The following is a 25,321-nucleotide window of genomic DNA, read 5'->3' on the forward strand; positions in this document are numbered from 1 at the left end:
AAGCGAAGGCGCACGTGCCATTCTTCTTAGGCACGTGCAAAATATTCACGAGTAGCTCGCGCGCTTGACGCGTGGGGGGATTCTCTTCAGTCCTGGTTTCTATTTTCAAAAATATCCTGTTTTGTACGGGGGAAACTTCTAAAACTAAAGTAGCACGTGCCTGTAAACTGTCATACTGGTGGTCAAGTGAAACTAATTCCGTATTTCCGGTCGGATAATGGCATCTTAAATATTATACTCTGAATTGCACCGTCATCACATGCATTTCCTATTAACCTTAAGGCTCATATTATGCGCTTACCCGCTACTAGTTTTTATTCGATTTTTTAAATACAATACAGCGTATGCCATCACAACGTCTTTTAATACACTGGGCTTTTTTATTTTTTAAATTATTTATACTGTTCATGAACGCAAATTTCCGATGTCATAAACAGGACAAGAAAGTATTTTATTTTGAAAATGGCACCATGTTGACACCACTTTACACTTCAGTTGTTCTGACATCTAAACTATTAGCTGACTTTGTATTCAAGAAAAGGGGGGAGGAAAATATTAGATTCTTAAAATGCTAGCATGAAACTTTAATATATTACCTGTAATTAACTAAATAGATGGCGCTGTGTGTTGATAGTAGTAGTATTGTTGTGCGTAGTTGGAGAATTAAGTAGTGGAGACGATGAGTTGTGTGTAGTTGGAGGATTAAATAATAGGAAAGATGGTTAGTGGAGTAGAGTGCCCTCCTGCAGTGAGTTCTTGGAGGTGTCACAATAATAATAAAAGTTAAATAAATAATATTGTAGTTTTATTCACTAAATGTTGACATTGTTTAGCCAGTATAAGTTAACTGGAGTCTAAAGTTTTTTAATACCAATGGAACTCATTCTTAAAGTAAACAATTTTTTCTTTGTTTCTTTTTTTACTGTGGCCATATGGTAGTAAACTGTGTTATGGATATTCATGTATGATATTAGTTTTGGGTTACAGTTGATTGAGATTATGGCCCAAAGCAACTTAGGCCCTGAGGCCAGTTTATTTTTTTATGTTAATTGTGTGTATTCTTTAGCCAATTTGCTTGTTATGCAGAATGCAAAACCTGAAATTTTGAGGAAAATCACTTCTATATGAGACAGGCTACCTTACATTCTTTATTTGAAAAGTTCTTATAAAGGTTCTTGGCTTGCTAAACAGGATTCAAAGCTAGTCCTTTCCAAGTAAAGGCATTATTATTATTATTATGTGACACCTCCAGGGAGTCCAAAGACTCATCAAAGGAGGGTGTGCCAACAGAATTAAACGATTGGAACCCCTTCCAACTACTAACCACGCTCAGACTTTCTTAACTTTTTGCGAGCCATTAGTAGCAGAGGCTCTACCAGTCGACCAATTTGATACTAGTTTAGTGGTTATATGCTATTAGAAAAGCTTCTGCTTTTAGTAAGAATATACAAATAATGAACTAAAAAAAGTACTTTTTGGTTTTGAGATTGGCAGTTTTAAGAAAACATATAATGTTTTTTCGGTAAACATATTGCAGTTCTACTTTGCCTTTTCCCCCCTCATCACATTTTTATCACATTAAAAAAAAAAAATTCCCTGAACTGGCCATATAATATATGAATATTATTATTCAGACTTTATAGGTGATACAATTGCCATTTCCCACACAGTGCCTGTATTAATGAATACAGGTACTGCTGTGATTTTGTAATTTACCTATCATTTCTGGTTCATCAACCTCTGTTTTCACATCTCTTCCTGTCACATTGATCTCTGTATTATCATCACTTGGGTGATGATAGAAAAATTATCACCCAATAAATTTGGCTACTTCTTCTTCTGTTATCCTTTTTACTGTATGCATTCATCATTTATTCTTATTTTTTTATTTGCCATGAAAGAAAACAGAACTCCTTGGCAAATTTTTCATAATCTGGCTTTACCTTCCTTATAATTCTAATTACTCTTTTAGCTTGTTCTTTACTGCTCATGAGTTAACTGATTACATTCCTCAATATATCCCTTCCTCAGCATTTTCTTTTTGTGCAGCTCCTACTTAATGATGTCTCCCATTCATTTTACTTCCATAATATGGCATCAGAAATCAAGGGAAAGATTAGCGTTATATATATGAAATGATCCAGCTACTTTCTAAGTTTGCTACAGTTATCTTCTTTGCAGTTTTCCATATACCTCTTCAACTGAAAATCTCCCCATGCTTGGCCATATTGCATAATCATTCCCCAGTCAGGAGCAAAGAAATCCACCTTGGTTATTGGTAAATCCTCTGATCCACTCTCTCTGACCTTGGGATCTTTACCATTATTTGCTGTTTTAGGTAAATTATCCTCATAGTTGCATTTCCTCTACCTTCATGTATCCTTTTCTCTTCCACTGTAGTTCACTAGAGTTAAAATCTTCTACTGGAAACTCCAGTTCTTCATCCACCAAAGTAAGCAAATGGACAAGAACGTGTGCAATAAAGAGACATGATACACTGGCCTCATAGATTTAGATGCTTCAGCTGTGATCCTTATAACAATACAACAATAGTTAAAATCTCCCATAATCATTATTTACTTTGTGCTCATTGATCTAATTTGCCAACACATTTCTTCTAAACTCTCCTTTCTTTTCCTTTCTCTCATAATAGGAAGTGATTATGCATTTTGTCTTTTTGTTCTGTCTCAACTAGGAAGTCTCCAGCATAACACATAGTGAATGATCCATGAGAGAAAACTGGTAATTCAATTACAAAAGTTTCTGCTCTTGTTTTCCCAGGAAGAAATCTTGTCCACTTTCTTGTTTTCATCTTCTTAGTTCCATTAAGCCTGAAACTTAAGTGCTAGCATTAAAGACTGAACTGAAATTTATATTTTGTTCACTATTTTCTGGCTGAAATTCATGGTTTTTATCAGAATCATTGCAGTGATGTTAGTTGAACAGCTTCTGAAATTGCTTACATACAGAGTGGCCTGTAAAGTCATGGAACATGCCATAGAAAGGGCCTGTCTTTTGAAGCAACTGCATAAATTTTTTAACTTCACCAGATTTATTTTTTATTAGTTATGAAAATCCACATGATGTGAATACCTTCCATTTTCAATTTCACAAAAATGGGCTCTTTCTACAGTGTTTTATGACTTATGACCACCCTGTGTGTGTGTTTTAACATCACCAGATTTTATTTATTTATGGAATATTCACGAGAATCAATGTGATTTCTCGGACTTCATATTTTTATCAACATTACTATGATGTTTAACAATGTGCAGGTCTTTCTAGCAGAAGTCATAAATGGAGAAACGGTCCACTTCTTGACTAACTGCTACTGCAGTTTGATGGACACAAACTGAGTGGTGCAAAAAGAAGTAGGTAACTGGAGCTTTTTTTTTGCACTGAACCAAAGTTATGATTATGGAACTCTTCTACATAACTCTAGTATAGATGCTTGAGCTGTCACATTTTTGCATAATATGATGTGACTTCATTGAACAAGTATTATTAATGACCTGAAAATCTATTAAATTAGCCTACCTCCTTTTTTTCACCAATCTTAATTGTAATCTGGAAAGACAACAGTATTAGCCATTAGCTTGCAGCAAACAGCATGACATATTCTAATTTTAATATTGTCAGCCAAAATAGCCTAGGCTTAATGTAGAAAATGCTCACAGAACTATAGGTTTCATATTTTATTTTGTTTGTGCCTTACCTTTTTTGTAGTGTCTTATATGCACACATTAGTTTTATCTTATTTGTTCTGACAACAGAAACATTCTTTTCAATTTCAACACTATATTTCTAAAAATTATTTACACCATAATGTAGCATCTCTTTTATTTTATTCATTCGTTCTTTCTTGGAGGTTTCATTATGTCGCTACATCATTTATTCCTTTCTGATTTTAAATTTTATATGTATTTTTAATCTTCACTTTATTTTACAGTTTGGTTTTAATTCCCTTGTATCATTTATTCTTTTATGGTTGTTTGGTTTTATGACTCTATACTTATCAATGATGTATTATCCAAGTAAACATTCAAGTTAGCAAAACAAGAACATGAATTACTCCAAGTCTTTCTCATGGTATGTGCCTGAATGTGCATTATTTATGTCATAATATTTTTATTCATTAAAATCACAGGAAAAAGCCAGTGCATTCAAAACATAGGGGGTGCATATTATGAAAATTATCATTTCTGTGTTGTGTTGACTGTTTTATTTATTAATGTAATATTGGTAAAGTGTGTCCATGTTTACTGTAAAGTTCAAGATGGAAATGAGATGTACAGTGGCATAAGAAAATAATTAAATAAGAGTATAATCCTTTAGATGACAAAAGACTTATAGCCTAGATCAGTGGTCGCCAAAGTTATATTTTCCTAATAATGTTATATCAACCCCAAGGGGTCGATATAACATTGTTAGGGGGTCGATTTGGGCTCAGGGGTCGATAGAAAAATATAAGACATCATTGTATGGTAATATTTAATTCAGTTAACTTGGATTACCTCCATCCTGATTGACAACACAATTAAGAGTGAATCGTGGAAGCAGTGACATGAATAGGACCTGTAAGTTGGAGCAAGGTCATGAAAATAGTTATGGAGACCAATAATGTAGGCCAAAATGACGTATTTACCAATAAACGGATGTCGGTGGTTCCCGCCCGGTGGCACAGAGGGAGCGAGATTGCAACACATGCATGGTTGCTTATTTACTTATACTTACACGTATTTGATCCCAGTCTCATTTTTGCACATCGACATACAAGCGAGCATTAATGTTCTAAAATTCATCAACATACATATTATAATTCAATCATTATTCATTCACAAACTAAACTTCAATATATTGAAGTGTTGAGCAGGGCTGGTAGTTTTGTACATCCTATATATACCTATAGGAAGATTGTATTATTGTTATTTTGTTATCTAAATTAAATTTTATATTTTATATATTATTTATCCCTCCTATCAAATATGCAATGTTTAAGAAGGACGTCAAAAACAAAAACGTATCCCTTTGAAGTTAAGCCAATATAATAATAATATACTATATTATACATACAATAAGCACTGTAACTATAAAATAAACAATCTAAAAACTCACATAAGTGTCTTTTTTGCTTGTCCTATTATAATTACGTAATAGTAAAATAGAGGGGGTCGAGAAACTCTTGAAGGGGTCGATTGTCAAAGAAGTTTGGCGACCCCTGGCCTAAATCTTTACACAAGAAGATTGATATTTGCCATTGTGTTTTTGACATCCAAGTGATTCTTTGTGTCTTCTGTCTTTCTGTCTTCCAATATCAACCTCCTGAAGTTCACCCCCCTTCCAACCCATCTTTTCATAACTCATCTTTTCAACCCAAAGTGAATGTAATAATTTACACTTACCACATTGAACTTGCTACAGTTGTCTTCCCCCCCCCCCCCCCATAATATCAGTCTGTTTATCAGTCTTAATCATTCTGAAGTATCTCCATCACTGTTGCCCTTTTCAACCTAGCATCAGCAAATACTGGTTATTACCACTCAGACCACCCCCTAATATCATTAATGTAGAAATAGCAGTGGACCAAGTATAGAGTGCTGTCGCATAGCCCTGTTCGCCTATCTTCTTCTTGATTTTGTTCCATTATATACTATTCCACATCATCATATACCGCTCTGTCAAATAATCACTCTGTTATTGATGTGATCAGCTTATATCAATCTCTATTTGTTAAATCTGTTACTCGAATAACATAGCATACTTCTATTCAGTATTCCTGACATCTAATACACAGAACTTTCCTCCACACAGCTGTGCATTCTGAAGGGAAGGTCTATATATATATATATATATATATATATATATATATTGTAGTTTTCTGTTCAGCATTGTTTTTCTTTCTTGTTTTAATTTTGAAAGTATGAAAAGGAACTCAAATTTTACATGCAGTCGATTCATTGTGGAATACTTCTTTTCTAATTAAAACTTCTTATATTTCATGGCATTTTCAATATCAACTCACTTTCCCCCTTTATTCTTTTCGTGCAATCTGATTTCAAAATTGAACTGCATTGCAGTTACTTTCTCTTTTTACTGTAAAAGCAATAATAGTAAAGGTCTTATTTAAAGGAATTACTATTGAGTCCATCCTTTTGAGCAAATCGAGGATTGCTTGCATTTTGTGTTAATTACAATCTTGACTAAAAAGCAATTAGCAAAGTTTCACTTGTAAAGATTTGAGAGAAGTGGTTGCCATAGTAACATTATCATGCCCAGTTTGTTGAATTACCTCCCAAGGAGTGCAAACAGAGATGATTGTGAAAGCCTTGATTACATCACTAAAATATTTGTTTGCTTTTCTGACAGCAAATTTAAAAGTCACATTTAACTTAGTGATAACTGAAACATAGATCAAGTAATAATCTATCTGCTTATTTACATATCAAATGATTTTGCATCAGAAGGTCGATGTTTTTTTGTAGTTTTTAATTGTTGTAATTTGTTACTGTTTTATTCTGTTTAATAGACAAACTTGTAGTAGCAAGATATTGATTATTGGCTACAATTCATGTTAGTTTTTTTATTTTTTATTTTTTTTTATAATAAAGTCTTTTGACTTTGCTGAGTTATCAGAGTATAAAGGTAGTTGTCAGAAAAATGATGTCAAACTTATAGTGAAGGGGGGGGTAACTCCTAGCAAGTGCTATTTGAGGACTAGAGATAATCCAGAGAACTGCAAGTAGTCTTAGAATTACATTTTGGATAAATTAATAGCCATTAAGATTAAGAGAGTGAATCATTGCTACTGCTGCTGGTTCCAGAAATACTTTTTTCAGCATCCAAAGGTAGGAGGACATCATGACTGCAATCTACTAATTTCATTCTAATCCCTATGATGCACTTTGCTCAGATATCTTTATCTTCACATCTGCAGATTATTTCAAGATTAGAAAATGATTAGAAAGCACACTTCACATTGTGAATTTTTTTTGTAGTCTGTATATACAGGATGTTACCTCAAGGACAAGATTTACTCTAAGCTGTGCCACTTTCTTCTTCAATTTCTTTTTTGTTGTTGTTTTGGTGAGTTTTGAGCACAATTTGGGGCACACATTTTTCCACACCACTGACAGTTTCTAGGTCACATTTTCCAACACATAGTCAATGCTATGTTTAGCATCTCTGATGTTATAACTCTTGCAGAATTCTTTTAATGTCAACTTGTCTTCTCCATTGTTCAACACTGAACATTTTTTGAATTTAATCTTATGGTACTTTTAGTTTGTAATGGCACATTGATCCATTGGTTGGCCATCATGTCATTTGTTATCTCTACTCTCCTTCTCATCTTTTACTATATTATTCTCTTACCTCCCACAACAACTTCCTCAGCTCCCTTTTCCCATTCCTGCAATCACCTTTTAATCCATTTACACCTAATTCTGACAACTACCTGCTTATTTCTTCCATGTTAAGTATCAGTTATTTGACTGACTATGCCTCCTGGAAAACATGTTTTATGTACCCTGCTATTCATTATACCTCTAATGATTGAATCCATATACACTGGCACTCATTCATCCTTTGAAATTTCCTTCCTCTTTTTCAAAAATTTAATTTCTTTCTCTATGTGCTTTATTTAAGTCCTCTCACTAGTTCTTACCTAAATCTTCCGCCCCACTTTCATTACTACCATTACTGTCACCTTCATTCATTTTTTGTTACTCTTGGTCATGCAGCTCTTTGTTCAGATGTTTCAGTCTATCATTTATCTTCTCGTATACCTTAATCTTTTCATTCTTGTCATTTATCCTTATAGTCAATAGTTCTCACAGTTCTTTTGCATTTTTCAACAGATAAATAAACAATATTTGCAGGGTATCTGTTAGGAAAAGTCTAATTCGAAATCCAGTCTTAAAGCTGAATCTTTTTTATTGACTTATGGGCCATTTTAAAATTCTCACTTCCAGTAGTAGATAATATATAAATTTCTCAAATCAACAATATTTCAATGCAAAATACCATAAAATCTCACTATATCAATCTATTAAATGTGCACTGTAAAACACAGAGGAATTAACAATACAATATCCAAACACTGTCTTCTGATCACAATTCATAACCACAAATAATTCATCATGATGCTAGCAGCTTCTTATGATTAATTTAACAGCTGTGCTGCTCACTTGATAATATTCCATCCTATCCTGTTTCCTTTATATGAGGATTATATCAAAGTTCTGCACATACATGGTTAGTAGAAGGAAGAAATAGCATCCAGCATTGATGGAAGCTGTTTCACTGAGTATGATCATATGCTTATTGTCTGCTTCCTAGTGTTCTTTTCTACAAAATAAGATTACCAAATAAAGTAAGAATCTGACTCGGGTTGGATATTATTCATTTCCTAGGACAGTGCAAGGTGGTTACATGAAGTATGTGATCTTATGGAAAAGTATAAATGATAATTCATATTTTCCCATGAACTTTTGTTTAATTTCTTTTCTCATGCAGATAGTTCCTGGTTTTCCACTGAAAATACTACCATTGATCTTTCTGCTGAAGTGATTTATCAAGCATATGAAGGGGGGCAGGAGGGTTGCTGACAGGAATCCATGACTTATCCACCAAATGTTGGGCAGTATGGAGAATATATTGAAGGCCTATAAATGTTATTTTGATAAATAACATTTGGTTTAATAACAGGAGTGCAATGTAGAATTTTAGGAATGACCCTCATATTTAAAAAAAAAAAAAATTGATAACGATAAAACTTGTTTATCCAGTTCCATATTTTGTTTAATGATTGTTTTCTGTTCTGGTTGGCTTTTTTTTTTTCAAGAGAATCTGGGTTTCCAGGAGGGAAATCCCTGATATATCTGCACAAGACCAACTAAACTTTCTGTTTTTTTTTAAAAAAAAAAAGTCATTATAAATGTTTATTGTGCATAAGACAGGATTCAAACTCAAGTCTTTCCAGTGAAAAGATTGTTGCTACTAGTTGCACTACCAAGATGCATTTAATAAAAATTAAATAATTGGTTTGGATATAAATAAAATTATATGTATCTACCATAAATATAATGATCACTAAAACTTTGATGTTCTATTACTTTAGAACCAAGTGTACGAGCAGAACTTGTGGAACAAGTACCTCACATTGCAGCTTTTTGTAAAGGCCAACCTCCGCACCTTGAAAATATCACAAAGCAGTATTTAGTGCCTATATTTGTGAAATACATGACTGATATTAATAATCAGGTAAGTATCTTTTATGTGGTGAATTAATTTTTAAATACTTTAGTTCTAAGCAGTTTTAAATGGTATATTTATCAATGCGTGAAGTATTTCTTATCTTGGGATTTTTTATAGCTGATTAGTTTGCTAATTAATCATATCTAATAAGGAATGCTATTCATGTTTTCTCCAGGATTAGATTTTTGATTGTTATTTAGCTTATCATGATGGAATGGTCTCTAGGTCTATTTCTCCATAAATTGCATGTATTATCTGGCCAGTTTGTTTGCTTATTTTATATAGATGAAAATCTGAAATTTCTGGAAGGAAAGGCCCTGCCACTTCTGTGAGATCACCTAACTGACCTTTAGTTGAAATGCCCTGATAATGATTCTTTGCATACTAAATGAGATTCGAATGTAGGTTTTTATCCAACCAAAAGGCAGGGTCATTAATGACCGAGATACAGACATTCATGATGAATTATAATCTACACCTTCAAGTGCAGCATTTATAATAAAATTAAAATTTTAGATTTTGATAAATCTATAAGTTAAAGTTATTGATTTCTGCCAGCCTTTTCATTTTAAAAAGTATATTGACATATTAATTAAACTATGTCTTTAATCCTTTTCTGTAGTACAGGTTTCCCTGTGAGTTACAATTTTGTGTTTGTAATGATTTTTATTGTGACAGTTTGCCCTTCTAAAGAAACCAAAATTTGTGCAAAAAAGAAAAAAAAAAGACTAAATTTTAAACATGCTTATTTTGCATTTTTTATAATATTTAGTTAAAGTATTCATAAAAAAAAGTGTTGAGCATTTATTTTCACATTCATAGTATTTAATATAGTTTCCCATTATCATTTTCCATTCATATATTGTTCTGTTCACTTAGGTATTCAAACTGACTGTCCCTAAAATAAAATAGTTAATCACTTTGCTGTTATGTCTGGCAGTTGTCTATATTCATACAATTGACACAGACAGATTTACCACAATTGTACATCCATACAACTGTATCCAGTTTGCTTGTTTCCACCTAATTCTGGCTGACTGTCCTGCCTGAAAAGGTCTTGTTTCTTGTGAATTCCAACTACAAATTATAATTTATAACTTGCAAATTATAATATATTTGTATGAGTAAAGTAGGTGGGGTCTTAAGGTTAGATAATCCAGAAACCCTGCTCCTGAGACCAAACATGGAATTTTTTTTTTTTTCAAGCCACTTCAATAGTGCAGTGAAATTAATCTCTTTTGAAGGCATTCAGAAGTTTCCATAGTGAAATTCAAATCCAAAGGGTAGGAATACTATCCATTCAGCCAACAAGCTCTAAACCTCTGTTATGGAAACCTCTAAATGTAGTTGACTTGCATTATAGAGAGCTTGTAGGAACCACAGGACTAGTTCATAATAGATAGTTTGTTTGTAGTGAATTTTCTTTAGATTGAGGGAGTGAGTTTTTTATAACAGTGTCTAATATAGTGAAAGTTGACTGTATAGTTACTGTGAAATATTAAATATTATGGTTTCACTGTCATTCTGTACATATCAAAGAGGGTAAGTAGATAATAACACTGATAGCAAATATTGCATTGCAGTGGAACATGTATTTTCAGAATGATAGCAAAGAATTTGGCACCTGGGTCCCAGGGTGGAAAATCTATTCTAAAAATTACATTACTCTAAATTATGAAATACTCATCCTCCAGTAACAAGTTTGTTGATCTCTGGATATTGTGCCTCTTGTGGTCATTCACAGAACAATGATCCTTGTGGTTTTCTTTTATTTATTGTTTTTGTGTTTTTTTGTGAAAATGTACTTTGATTTCTTATTTCATATATATATTTTTTTTTAGAAATACTCGTCATATATGAAAATACAAAAAAATGGGTTTAAGGAGTAAATATCATAATTTGTGGTCACCTACTTTATTGTTATTTTTCTATTTCATTTGTCAGAAGTTGATTCTTTTAATGTGTTTCAAGTGGTTTGGTTTGGTAGCAATGGTATCCACCTAAATACTTGCAAATCTATTGAATATAGTAAGGCCATAAAATTTGTGATGTTTTTAAAATGACTTAAAAATTACACCTAAGGAAATTTATGGTAATAAACTGGATGTAAATATCAAGAGTATTCCAAATGATAATAGAAGAGCGTTTGCATTAATGGTAGGGGAATGACTTTAAAATATACTTTGAATAGTATTATGCTTATACGAATGCAAAAATTAAAGAATAAATGAATGTGCTTTAAATTAGTAACCATAGAAATTGAGCCACATATATTATTATTATCAACACCCGACCTCCATGGAGTCAGAGACTCATTGTGAGAATTATTGTGAAAATTATTGAGTTGTGGCTTAACAATGAGGTTTTTAATAGCAGAGCACATAATGGTAATTATAATGTTGTCAGAAAAGATTGAATAGGTAAAAGAGGAGAAGGCATGTTACTATTTATCAGGTAAGATTTAGACTACCATAGTGGAGGAAGTAGGCCTATGTAGCTCAGCGGAAGTGTCACTTGCATCCTCTGTGCTAGGCTGCCTGATTTTTTCCTCCTGGAAACTCAGGTTTTTTGTTCCATAAATTCAAGAAAATCAACCATAGAACCCACACTATTTCAGACAAGAACATATCCTGTTAGGGATAGGTACCAAGAGATGGCAACCATGTTTCCAGTCTTTTCATCAGTTGCCACTTATAATTAGTGATAGTCTTGGGCCAGCTATCTCTGATTACCTACTGGTGGAGATTGAACTGCCCATTCAGTCTCTAAAGCTAGATAGAGTTAAAAGGCTTTGCCTATTCCCTATAAGGGAATAAAAGGCGATAGCTAATTTAGTGGAGGAAGTAGTCATAATATTATGTGTTGATTACTTAACCAGATAAAAAAGTAAATTACTATTAATGGGGATTTTAATATGAAAGATATTAAGTGAAATTATGAAAGAGATGATAATGAAACTGGTGATAAATTTTTGGATTAACTAATTTTGTGATATTTAAAGCGACATGTGGGAGAACTTACTAGAGCATGTTGGATTTGATAATAGCATCAGAGTAATTAGGGATTGACCAGTTTAATTGTTGGAGCCCCTTTGTGAAAGGGATTAAAGTTGAAGGGGGGGGAGTCATAATTAGAAAATATCAATGTTGGAGTCTCTCTCTCTCTCTCTTTCTCTCTCTCTCTCTCTCTCTCTCTCTCTCTCTCTCTCTCTATATATATATATATATATATATATATATATATATATATATATATATATATATATATAAACTAACTAGCATAATTCAGTGCTTAAATTTATCCCTAGGAGTAAATTTCCTGGAGCATGAATTGCAGTATGAATAATTCAGTTCTTAAAGAAATACAATATGAGAATAAGCCATGGAAAGAGTATTGATCTAAAAAAGTAATTATTAAGTATCTAGAAATTAATAACAATCAGCATTATGTAAAGTTTTAAAGATTATAAAGCACAATTTAAATGACAACCAGCTAGGAATGCTAAGATTAATCCAGAAAGTTTTTAAAGATACGTAAAAGGGGTATGGCTAATAGAAACAAATTAAGTATAAAAGACTCATCTGACAGGTTTGATTCAACTGTGACTGCAGAAGAATTTATTGATTATCTTGCAAGTGTATATGTGAATGCTGGTCATTCAGAAGAGAAAATACTGCTTGAATGACAAGATTTACTTAATGACAGGAGGGAGAGGAAATATTTGCTGTCTTAAATCACTTGGCAATTCATAAAGTTGGAGGGTTGGATAATATTTTTATCCCAAGTAGTGAACAGTAGGTTAATTTTCCACTTTTGACCATCTTCAATGAGTTGCTGAGAATGGGAATAGTTCCTTCTGATTGGAAGTTTGCAAATGTTATTCCAATTCAAAAGGGTATAAAGTGTGAGTCTCTCATAGACCAGTAAAGCATAGTGTTTTATAAACAAAGAAAAATTAATTAGGGAATCATATCCAATATCATGATGGGAATCACTTGTTGCACATGGTTTCATTAACGGAAGGTCAGTTATGGAATAATCCTCGTCCCCCTTTTTAATGAAGAGATAATGAGAAAAATAGATCAGGGTAGTGGCTCTGATGTGATTATTTTGGATTTTAGCAAGGCCTTTAATAGCATTCTCCATTACAATCTGTTGATTAAAATGTACCAGCTGGCTATTGATGATCATCTAGCAAAATGGGTGGAAAATTAGTTGACTTATAGATGACAGTAAGTGATGCTTAGAGGTCTTCAATGATTCAGGCTGGTAGGAGTGGGTTCTTAGGATCCTTGTTGTTTAATAGATTCATCAAGATCCAGGCTCAATTATGAGGGGTAGAATTTCTCTTTTTGCTAACAATGTGAAGATGGCAGGGTAATCAGTTGTTTGGATGACCCAAGTTATTAGTACCTAAGTACACTGTTATCCTAAAATATTGGAAGGGTTGATGAGGAAGTGAAGAAAATTTAATGCAAACATATGCAAGTATATCCAATTGGGAAGAAGAGAATATTAAATGAATACAAATTGTATGGACAGGCCTTAGACAGAGATATAAGAGAAAGGATGTAATAAATTTAGTTTAATCCTTTATCCAAGTGTAAGCAAACAAAGTTTGCGCCTGAAGTATCTTCAGGACCGAGGCAACTTGTGGTAAAGGTGGACCAAGCCCTCATCACTCCTTGTCTCAGTATCTCCCATAATGCAAAGCACATCTCTATGAGGATATGTCTTAATGCATAGCATTATACAATGCAAAGCACGTCTTAATGCATAGCATTATACATGTCCGCAAGGAGATGCCCACAATTCCAGCCTATTCAAATCATTCTGCAGGTACTCTGTATCAGTAGCATTCCTGATTATCCTACCTACCTTTGCATCATCATCATCATCAGCAAATAGCTGTATGTCACCTGTCAAATCCTTCTCAATATCGTTAATGTACGAATTGAATAACAGTGGACCTGGTGTATCACAAGGACTGATCCTTGTGGTAAATTACACTCTGATTAGACAGTGTGCACCACACTGTGTGTGCACTGTGATTAGATATCGTTCCAGAGATTGCCCATCTCAGGAATTGGTAAACTAGTTAGCAACTAGAAAAGGCTTTTTTAAGGCAACTTAGTAATGTGAATGCAAATACCAGTTCCAAAGGGTTATATAGGCCTTTTTTAAATAAATAAATGAAACAAAAACAGAAATTATCATGTCAGCAGCACACAGGATTCCAAGTTGTTTATTTTTATGTTGCTCCCATCCATGAAAGGTTATATGCTAACCTATAGTATATTTTGTACCATGGGTGGGCTAAGGATTTTTTTGGAGATTTTTTTAAAAATGTTTACATAGTATGGAAACTCTGCTCTAGACACCAAACATGGAACTTTTTCAAGCCACTTCATGTCACTAACAAGTGGGTGGTGATCACATTGAGTGATGAAATTCATCTTCCACCTAAAGACAATCACAAACATCCTTACCCATGTTGGGATTTGAATCTACAGCTTGTTAGTTGGAGTGTGGTATGCTAATCACTTGACCAACCAGGCTGGCAAATGGTCACTTTCCCAAGTTCTGATTGTGCTCAGCAAATAACTTCATTTATTGCATGAGAATTGATGTTTTCAATCTGATCTGGCTGCTGACAAGATATTTTAGGAAAATTAAAAAAAAAATGAAAGTTGTTTTAAACAGCAAATCAGTATTCTTTGCTTACAAGTATGCCAGAACAGAATCTTCACTGAGTATTGTTCAGTGATGGTAATTTAAAAAAAAAAAAAGAAGCAAAATCTGCTAATGCCTTTTATTCTCCAAGGGGTGGTGTAAACGTGGTTGTTTTAGTCCTAACTAACTTTTTTGAAAACTAGGAGAGCAGTCATTCTCCACCCTTATCCAATCACAGAGCTGACCCAAGACTATCTGTGATTTTTTATTGGTTGATATCCAGGGAGAGTATATTATATACAGTTTTAGTATATAAAACTGTATATAATTACTGTATATAAAACTGTATATTATTTTCCAAAACTGTCAATTCTACAGTTGATTTTCTAGAGTTCTGGGATTTAAAACCCAAGTTTCTAGAAGGAAAAAATCCTACTTGCCAGTGGCAGAGATAGACTAAGTCAAGGACCACTCAAAGAAAGGTTTAGAAAAGGTTCCTCTAGTCAGTGACTAGAATTGACCTTGTAACCATATTTCTTTGGTCAGCTTAACAATATGGATGCAAATATCATTTCCACAGGACTACATGAACTTCTTTAGAAAAAAAAATTGTGTTTTGTCAAATGTATATAAACAACCAAACTTAAGCTGCTTGCATATTATACTTGATTACTTCCATCATCATCTGGTCATATCTATGGAGTCAAAAGACTCATCATGGAAGACTTACACTAACTATTATTCAAGCACTGCTTATTATTCACTTATTTACTGACAGTACACTTGCAATTGATTCTAGTAGTGCACATTTACCTTTCTCATTCACCACTCTCCAAAGCATAATATCTAGTCTTTTCAATCTTGTTAACCACGGTCTTACTCACCTTTTAGGGGTAACTCTCTCAATTTCTCTCCTCTCTTCTCATCTTATATTGAATTTTTTTCTGCCTTTGTCAGAAAACTTTGTAACTTGTAAACCTTCAGTCTCTCTTTACAGGAAGCATTCTATAGATCTGTTCTTATCTTGGTCACCTGCCAATGAATTCTCTCCACCATTTTTCTTCTGTGGTTGCATTAAATCATTATAAGAAGGCTAATAACTTCTTAATAAATCTGTACTCATCAGTATTACTTTATGAATATCTAAACCTATACTCGATGCTCATTTGGCACTATTAACAGTTTATAATAATCTATACTAACAAAGTACAGTCATACCTCGACTTATGCGAATCCAGAGTTGCGCGGTTTCACATATGTACGTATTCCCGCCCCGCTCCACATCTCACCACTAGTGGTATCTTTCCGGCGCCAGCCGCATTTGCCAGTGTCGCACATGCTGTGAACAAGCACTGACGTGTTTCGTGCAGTCTCCATTCATACACCATTTTTATAGTCTACAAACCTTACAATTGTTTAATGTTATGTTCTTGATAAAAATTTTATCACATAAAAAATAATAATCTCATCCAAAGGAAGCAAGTCCGATTCTTCTACAGCATTATTAAGGATTTTGAAGGCGGAATGAAAATTTGTGAGCTAGCAAAGAAGTTTGATCTACAGGTATCCACAGTAAGAACAATCATAAAAAGAAAGGTTTACAGATTTTGGAAGACATAGATTCTAACGAGGAACGAATTGTAGCCACAAGATAAAGAATAAAAAAACATTAGCTTGCTATGAAGAAATTTTGCGTGACAAGAAAAAGACATTATGTCATCAGACGAATCTATTAGATTTTATTAAACCATTGACATCAAAATAACTTTCTTTTTTTTTATGTATGAAAAACCACAATTATGATTATATTTCTTAAAAAATATAGGTGTTTTTGTAAACCTTTGGTCCCAATTAACTAATATTTTGTATGTTTGTATGCAAAATTATACCCGAGTTATGCGAATTCGACTTACGCGCTTGTTGTTGGTCCCACCTACTGTGTAACTTTGGGGTATGACTGTATATCCAGTTATTAAAAACTGTATCTCAAAACTCAACAGCCAATATAAAGCTAGAACATCAGGGAAAGAGATTGGTATTTGGAGAGGAGTAAGGCAAGGGGGTCCTATATTACCACAATTGTTTTCTACTACATTTCTGCTGAAACTATGGAATTAGCATCAATAGAATAAATCTCAATCATGTGCATTTTGCAGATGACATTCTTCTTTTAGCAAAAAATGATAAGCCTAGGAAGTGCTAAAGGACCTTGATAGAGAAAGCAGGGAAAGAAAACAAAGGTTTAAGGATTGATGTAAAACCAAACTGATGACAAATTTAGATCAAACCAAACTAAAATTAACAGATCTAGTCTTTTCAATCTTGTTAACTACAGTCTTGCTCATCTTTTAGGGATAACTCCCTCATTTTCTCTCCTCTCATCCTATATTGAATTCTTTCTGCCTGTCAGCAAAACTTTGTAACTTGTGAACCTTCAGTCTCTCTTTATAGGAAGCATTCTACATATCTGTTCTCATCTATATGTTTATCTATCTATATATATTGAAATTGTGGAGGACTATATTTATCTTGGTCAGTTAACGAGTTTTAAGGAAAAGCAAAATAATGAAACAAATAGAAGAATCACACAAGGAAACAAAGCATTTTAGCTGTATAAAGATCATCTTTTAGGAACTTTACTTAACCTAAAAAGAAAGCTCTTTAACATAAGTATTATTCCAGTGTTTATTTACCTGTGGAAGTGAGACATAGGTGGCAACTAAAAAAACAGAAAGACACTTTATTTCTCTCCAAGCCTGTTTGGGCCACATGCAACGTGGCCCAAACACCCTTGGAGAGAAGAATGATCCACATAACAAAAAAGGGATAGAAAAAGAAATACTAGAATTAGTGAGTTTGGGAAAATAATTTTTACTTACGAAAAGAAAGTAAAGTCATGGGCTCACCACTATTTCCCCCTCTCATTGTTAACTTTTATATGTAAGGTTTTTGGCAGTTTGCTCTCTTTGAAACCTACAGTTTGGCTTAGATAAATTCATGATGTTTTGATATCTCTGGCCACACGGTTGCCAAACTTGAAACACTCTCCTTAACTACCCGAACAAACAGACATGAGTGCATACAATTTATCATTGAAATTGAAAATCAAAACTAGCTTCCTTTCCTGGATACACCAGTCACATGTCTTCCCTCAGGTAGTCTGTCCTTCACTGTCTACCATAAGCCTACATATACTGGCCAATATATATATATGCTGACTCTTACCACCATCTTTCACAAATTAACACCCTAAAAACAGAGCTAGAACAATTTACTCTAATGAACAAGCTCTTAAACAAGAATTACAAATTATTAGCAACACATTTATAAACAATGGCTATAGCAAAAATACCACCAATAAAGCTCTTCATAAAACTTATCAGAAAATGCAAAATAATATAGATTACAGCAAAACCATGGTTATCCCATACTTTAAAGGGTTATCAGATAAAATAAATAGAATCCTATGCCATTACAATCTTAATGCTAATTTTAAATCACCTATAAAATTAAAAAACATATTTAGCTCTTTCAAGGACCCTCTCCCTCTTTTGGCCTGCCCTGGAGTATACAGAATCCATTGCACTTGTAACTTACAGTACCTTATATTGCTGGACACATGATTCCAATTGGTTAAAACAAAACAAAAAAAGAGATGCAAACAACACACTACATTTAACAATTTTGGTAAAGCAAACCTCTTGGATCATGTTCTTAATACCCTACATCAAATTGATTAGAAAGGTACCTGTCCCTTACATCATACAAAAACCTGGTGTGAACGTAAATTCAAAGAAGCCTGTGAAATTTTGATCAACCATCCTAATCTAAACAATAATGGTGGAAATCCCAAGCATTTTGATTTCTCACATTCAGTCCATATAAGTTCTTTTCAGTTCAGATCCTTACTTTAGGACTCATCATCATCATCATCATCAAATTCCTGCCATGTACCCTCAAGGGGTGTACAGGATATGACAGTACTACATGAAAAAATTACATCATTACTAACTTCCTATCTACAATTTTCCTCCAAATCAGTCTGTTACTTGTCAAGACTCCAACATTATCAGATCTTATATTTCTATCGTCTAAGGCACTTTGTACCGTATCAATCCACCTATATCTTGGTCTTCCTCTGGGTCGTTTTCCTGCCAACCTGGCAGAGAACACTTGTTTTGCTAATCTTTCCTCTCCCATTCTATTTAAGTGACCATACCATCTGAGATTAGCTCTGCTAACGCATTCCTGGATGCTGACAATGTCAAGTTCTTTCCTAATATCCTCATTTTTAATATGATATTGCCATTGATGCCATCTGTTCACGCCTCTAATCTTTCTCAGGACTCTCATATCTGCGGTCTCTAGTCTTTGGTCAAGTGTTTTACTTCTGACCCAGCTCTCAGATCCATAAGTTAAAATTGGTTTGAACACAGTCTTGTATACAGCTAATTTAGTGTTCCGACTAATTTCTTTCTTATTCCATATGAATTTATTCAATTGACTTCCCACGATACCAGCTTTGCTGATTCTGTTGTCTATTTCTATATTTAGTTTACCATCTTCAGTAAAAATCGTGCCTAAGTAGCTGAAATGTTTTACTTGTTCCACAGGTTCTCCATTCACAACACAGTTGACATTTTCAATGATTCTGCCTATTTTCATTGTCTTTGTCTTTTTATTGCTGACCTTCATACCATATCTATTACAACAGCTATTCAATTTAGTCAGAGAATCTTGCAGACTTGTAGCGGATTTATTTAGAAGTATAACATCATCCGCATAAAGCAAAGAGCTGACATTAACATCTCCAATTTTGATATCAGGTTTAATACCACATTCCTTCATAATGTGATCCATATAGATAATGAATAACAGAGGGGATAATGTACATCCTTGTCTCACACCAGATTTAACATTAAACCATCTTCCTGTACTTCCTTCAATTCTAACTGCTGACTCACAACTCAAATAAAGACTAAGTATTGCTTGATATAATGCCCCATTGACACCATATGACTGCAGCGTATTGAATAGCTTCTCTCTTGGCACCTTGTCATATGCCTTTTCCAAATCGACAAAACTTAAATACAGATCTTTGTTATATTCCCATGCTTTCTCGACTATTTGTTGTAAAGTGAAGATCTGATCCTGACAGCCTCTATTTGGCCTGAATCCAGATTGTTCTTCACCAAGCTTTTCTTCCACAATTCTTCTCAATCGTTTCTCAAGTATACTTGCATAGATCTTGCCAGGAACACTCAGTAGGGAAATACCTCTGTAATTCTCACATTCAGTTTTATTTCCCTTTTTATATATGGGTACTATGAGAGCTCTACTCCAATCATCGGGAATTCGTCCCTCTGTCCAGGCTTTCTGAACTATGCAGTGCAGCCACTGTAAGACTCTTATACCACCATACTTCAGCATTTCTGGTCGAATATCATCTACTCCTGCTGCCTTTCCACATTTCAAGCCTTTGATGGCTTTTTCTACTTCAAGTATGGATATGTATTCCTGCCTGCATGCCTGATCAGTGTTTTTTATCACTGTGCTGTCATCACTGCTTGTTTCATTTAGCAGTTTTTCAAAGTAATTACTCCATACTTCAAGGATATCTTTTTCTCCTGTTTTCATTTCACCTTTATCATCTCTAATTCCTTTTACAGCACTCTTTCCTCCATTCCTAAGCTTCTTCAACAACCTCCAGAATATTTTGCCACCTTCTTGATATTTATTTTCTATATTCTTGCCAAAGTCCTCCCATGACTTTTGTTTAGCTAGTTTTACACACTGTTTAGCTTTCTTACATTTGTCTCTGTATTCTGTAAGAGTAAAAGCTGACTTATTTGTCAGGAACTTTTGATATGCTTTCTTCTTTTCCTTCACTGCCTCTTTAACTTCCTGTGTCCACCAGGGAGTTCTGATTTTTTTATCCTTGCACACAACCTCACCACATGCCTCTCTGGCAGAATCAATCAATGTTTCCTTCAGAGTTTGCCACTGAATCTCCAAGGTTTGATTCCTGTTCTCAAACTCTTTCATTTTCTTTTCAATAATATTTCTATATTTTAGTCTGCAGTTCACATCTGAGAGCTGCTCAACTTTTATTCGCTTTAAAACTTTCTTACATGTTATTCTTTTCAATATGAAATTCAATTTTATCCTGCTCAGGACTAAATAGTGATCACTTCCAATTTCAAATCCTCTGTACACTCTGGTGTCCTGCACCAGGGAGAAAACATCACTATCAACAATAACATAGTCAGTGAGACTTTTCTTATTCCTAGCCTCTTCTCTCCATGTGAATTTGTGCACATTTTTATGTTGGAACATGGTGTTAGTAATAACCAGTCCATGTCCTGAGCAGAAATCCAACAGATATTTGCCATTATTATTAGCTTTGCTCTTTTCTCCAAATTTTCCCAAAATATTTTTGTATGTCTCACAATCATTTCCTACTCTACTATTTAGATCCCCAACAAGGACCAACTTTTCCTTTTTCATTGTGTCAGTTGCTTTTTCTAAAGCATCAAAAAATTCCTCCACTTCTACCTTAGTAGAACCTTCTGTGGGACCATAGGCACAAATAAGTCTCATTGTCCAGTTCCCCATTCTCATATTTGCCCACATTACTCTACTTGAGACTGCCTGCCATTCAAGAAGATTAGCCTCGTATTTTGTGTTGAATACTATGGCTACTCCTTCTTTTCCTTGATTGTCATTTCCAGAATATAACATTTTGTATTTATTGCTCAGAAAGATCTCACCAGTTTTGGTCTTTTTTGTTTCAGTCACCCCTATTATGTCGATCTGGTACTTATCTAATTCCTCAGCTAGCTCCATTTCTTTGCCATTCAGGCTTCTTACGTTGATAGTACCGATCTTTAACTCTGGTGATGTTGAGTTGGGGTTTGTTTTCAGATTTGTTCCAGTAGCTGACTTTTCGCTGTTCGCCCTGGTTCCCTGGCGAAAACAACGGGGGCCTTGTTTAACCGGGCGACGCCCCAGCCGGCATGAAATTTTGTCATGTTGTATCATCATTTTTTATTTTGGTTTAACCAATAAGAATACAATTTGGTCGGCTAAATCCCAAATTGCCAGCCCATCCTCGTTCGTTCAGTATCAAAGTAGATACCCAACAGGGTGCACCACGAGAAGGTGAGGATTGGACATTAGGTCAGAAGCCCTGGTCGGTTCTCCGCATTCCTTTAAAGGCTATGTGGAGGTCTCCTCTCAGTTATACAGCTAAGCAATAATTTTAGCACTTATTGACCACCATCTGTAATATACTGGTTTGTTCTAATTTATCTCTGAGTAATTATGTGAGAGCACATTGCTCTCTAGCTTAATACCCTGTACCTCTTAATGATTTGTAACAAATAACTTTGATGTCGAAATTATTTTCACCAGAGGTCAGGTAGGAGTGTTAACAATTAATCAAATTAGTGTTACTTTAACATACTAGGTATATTGTATGTATAACGTAGTTTATTTCTTTGTATATATGTGTATACTCCAGATGATGACCTTGATACAAAGGTCAAACATCAAGTGATTATTTTGGTTTATATTAAATTGAAGTTTTACTATAACACAATAGTTTCCATTATTTTTTAATAATGAATTCCTAGGAATAATAATTAACTACATTTTATTCCACTATTAAGTCAATATTTTTGTTTTGTCACTAGTGCATCTTCATCATAAAGGTTAGAATATGCACCTGCATTCAAGAACATGAAAGGAAGTTAAACAATACACTGAACTAAATGGCATAATATTGCTGTCCTTCTGCAATTGCTAGATTTCCTCATATCTGAGGACTTGTGACCATACCCACAATGTCTCTTCATTTTTTTCTGATTTTTGTTGCAGCAGTGGCCAACTCCAAAGTAAGTCTGGTGATCTTTTTAATCTGGTCCAACTATCTTGTCTTGGGCATCCTCTTTTTCTTTGTCCTTCCGCTTTGCCCTGGATGATGAACTTTTTAAGGTTGTTATTTTCACATTTTGAAATGTGATTTGAAATATTTGAGAATTCTTTCACTTACAATGTCATAATTGCTTCTGAAATAACTGATCTTAATTGTTAAGTTGACAATTTCATAATAATATTCTTATTAATTGGCAGCTATATTTATTTAGATTCTGAGGGAAATGGTATAGAGCTTTGGCAGATTTCAAATGGGAAAAAAACAAAAAAACAATTTTTTTTTGGATTTAAATCTTTATCTCTATATGTGTGAATATCTCCATCCTCTCCCCTACTCTCTCTCTCTCTCTCTCTCTGAATACAGTGATCTGAGTCAGTGCCCAAATTTTTAACTCCTTACCATTTTTAATTTAGGTGCAATACTTATTTTTTATGTTTATTCAGGAAGATGTTGGCAGTGTTTTCAGTTTTGGCAAGGTACATTATTTTTTAGAACTGGGTGATCCTGCAGTATAGTTAACACCTACCCAGATAAGCATAAAAAAAGTACAGTATATCTATATATACAGTTACTCATGGGTTTCAGATGATGCTGTTGATCCTGATCATTGTATATAGTGGGGGAAAAACTTCCTCATTATACAGATGTAGATTTAAATTGGAGACTGCTTGCTGCTTGTAACATTAACAATTAAACTTTCATAAATTTATCTTTAGATCATTCTTAAATTTGCCCACTATTTGTTGCTAGGAGAGAATGCTTGAGAGAGAAATATTTGAATGCTAAATTAAATGGTAAATAGTTTTGGACAAGTATCTTTATTCCAATATTTCTTTTCATTGTTCTATTTGTTCATTATGTAATATTTGTTCATTTTGTAATATATTATTAAGAAATTAGCAATTTGATACATTGTTTGTTTGTTTGATTTTAGGTTCGTAAAACTAGCCAAGCTACTCTGCTTGTAATGGTAGAACAAGATTTAGTTGAGAAAGGTAATTTTCAATAGAAAATTTCTGTTTATGAAGTCATCTTAATTAAAAATAAACTTAGAGCAATAACTGGATTTTCTTTTTATCATTAGGTAAATCTCATTGTGTTCTCATTAAGCACAGTAAAGAGTAGTTAATGGGAAAATTTTGGAAACAATATAGAAAAAAAATACCATGAAAGGGGAAAAATGTTTTGAAGGATAATAAGAAAGTATAAATGTGGAGAAAAGTACCACAGAAGGAATGTAAGATAGCAGAGGCGATATAAAAACTAAAAAGAAGCTGTTCTAAATACCAGAGCAATTCCTTACAAACATTGTTTAACAGGAATGGTAAAAGAAAACCTCCAGGAGGAAGATAATCATTGGTATTTCCATGTTTAAATTTCTGTAACTGTTTCTATGATTCATGATGAAGCTTATGGGACAAAACTTATTTCCATATAATGAAAAAAAAAGTGCATAAAACTTGAATGCAAATAAATAATCTCGTAACTAAAATTAATTATTTACAAGCTGATATTTGGCTAGGTCAATCTGGCATTATCAGAAACACTTTAACAATATGCACTCAGTTTATTTAACAATACTTCCATTGCCCTCCATGCATGTGGAGGGTGACAGTAGCCCTTTTCATGGTAATTTCTGTTATTAATGCTGATGGGAAGATAGAGGTGGTGTGCCAAAATCTATGCATGATCATACATTAGTTTGGTTGCAGTTAACCAGGTTTTGTGGAACTTGCACTGGTTCCAAGATCTCTCTCTCATTTAAACTGAGATTTATGAAGTAACTGGTTTTTTTTCCCATATAATGAAATGGTCTTTCTCCAGGGCATGTTAGGCTAGATAATTTTTTTTTGTGTAGGTTGGCCATCCTGTCTGTTCAAAATACTGTATTCTACACTGTCAGGGGTTGCTGTATACACCTGGAAAAAAGACAGAGGAACCTGCTGATCCTTGATTTGTCTTAGGAATGTGGAAATTTCATTCAGAGATTTTGTATGCTGTTTTAGGAGGGAGCCCAGTTTATCTGTTGCACCTTTGATATGCCAGCCTGGCTGGCTGAGTGGTTAGCATTATCTGCTCTCCAGCCAAAAGGCTGCGAGTTCGAATCCTGCCATGAGCATGGATGTTTGTGATTGTCTGTGGAAATACTAGTAGTGGTGGTCGGCGGTAGATGGTGTTGATGAAGATGAGGTCAGTTGGTGGATTGAGTGGTGGAGACAGAGTTGTAGAGTAGATGCCCTCCTGCAATGAGTCTTTGGACTCTCTGGAGATGTCACGTAATAATAATAATAATAATATAGGATAAATATGGTGTATGCATAGTTGGGTTGGAATGTTGAAAGTTTTGAACATGCCAAATTTCTGGGCAGAATGGTAATGTGAAGTGGCATGTAGATATCTATCAGTGTGTGTGTGTGTGGGGGGGCTTACAGTAAACTGAGCGCACAAGGGGGCCTA

General features: G+C 34.0%; 1 protein-coding gene across 1 annotated transcript in view; it reads left to right on the top strand.

Annotated features, from left to right (window-relative positions):
• The window catches only part of LOC150103428 (serine/threonine-protein phosphatase 4 regulatory subunit 1-like), a 649,146-nt gene that overhangs the window by 422,157 nt on the left and 201,668 nt on the right, over positions 1–25,321 (top strand). The window contains exons 4-5 of the mRNA XM_090398478.1: positions 9,119–9,261; positions 23,799–23,859. Of these exons, the coding sequence (XP_090254604.1) occupies positions 9,119–9,261; positions 23,799–23,859 (204 nt within the window). The remainder of the gene's footprint in view (positions 1–9,118; positions 9,262–23,798; positions 23,860–25,321) is intronic.

The sequence above is a fragment of the Typopeltis vanoorti genome, chromosome 9, assembly GCF_054136105.1.
Source record: "Typopeltis vanoorti isolate ZY-2024b chromosome 9, IOZ_Tvanoo_1.0, whole genome shotgun sequence".
Lineage (NCBI taxonomy): Eukaryota > Metazoa > Arthropoda > Arachnida > Uropygi > Thelyphonidae > Typopeltis > Typopeltis vanoorti.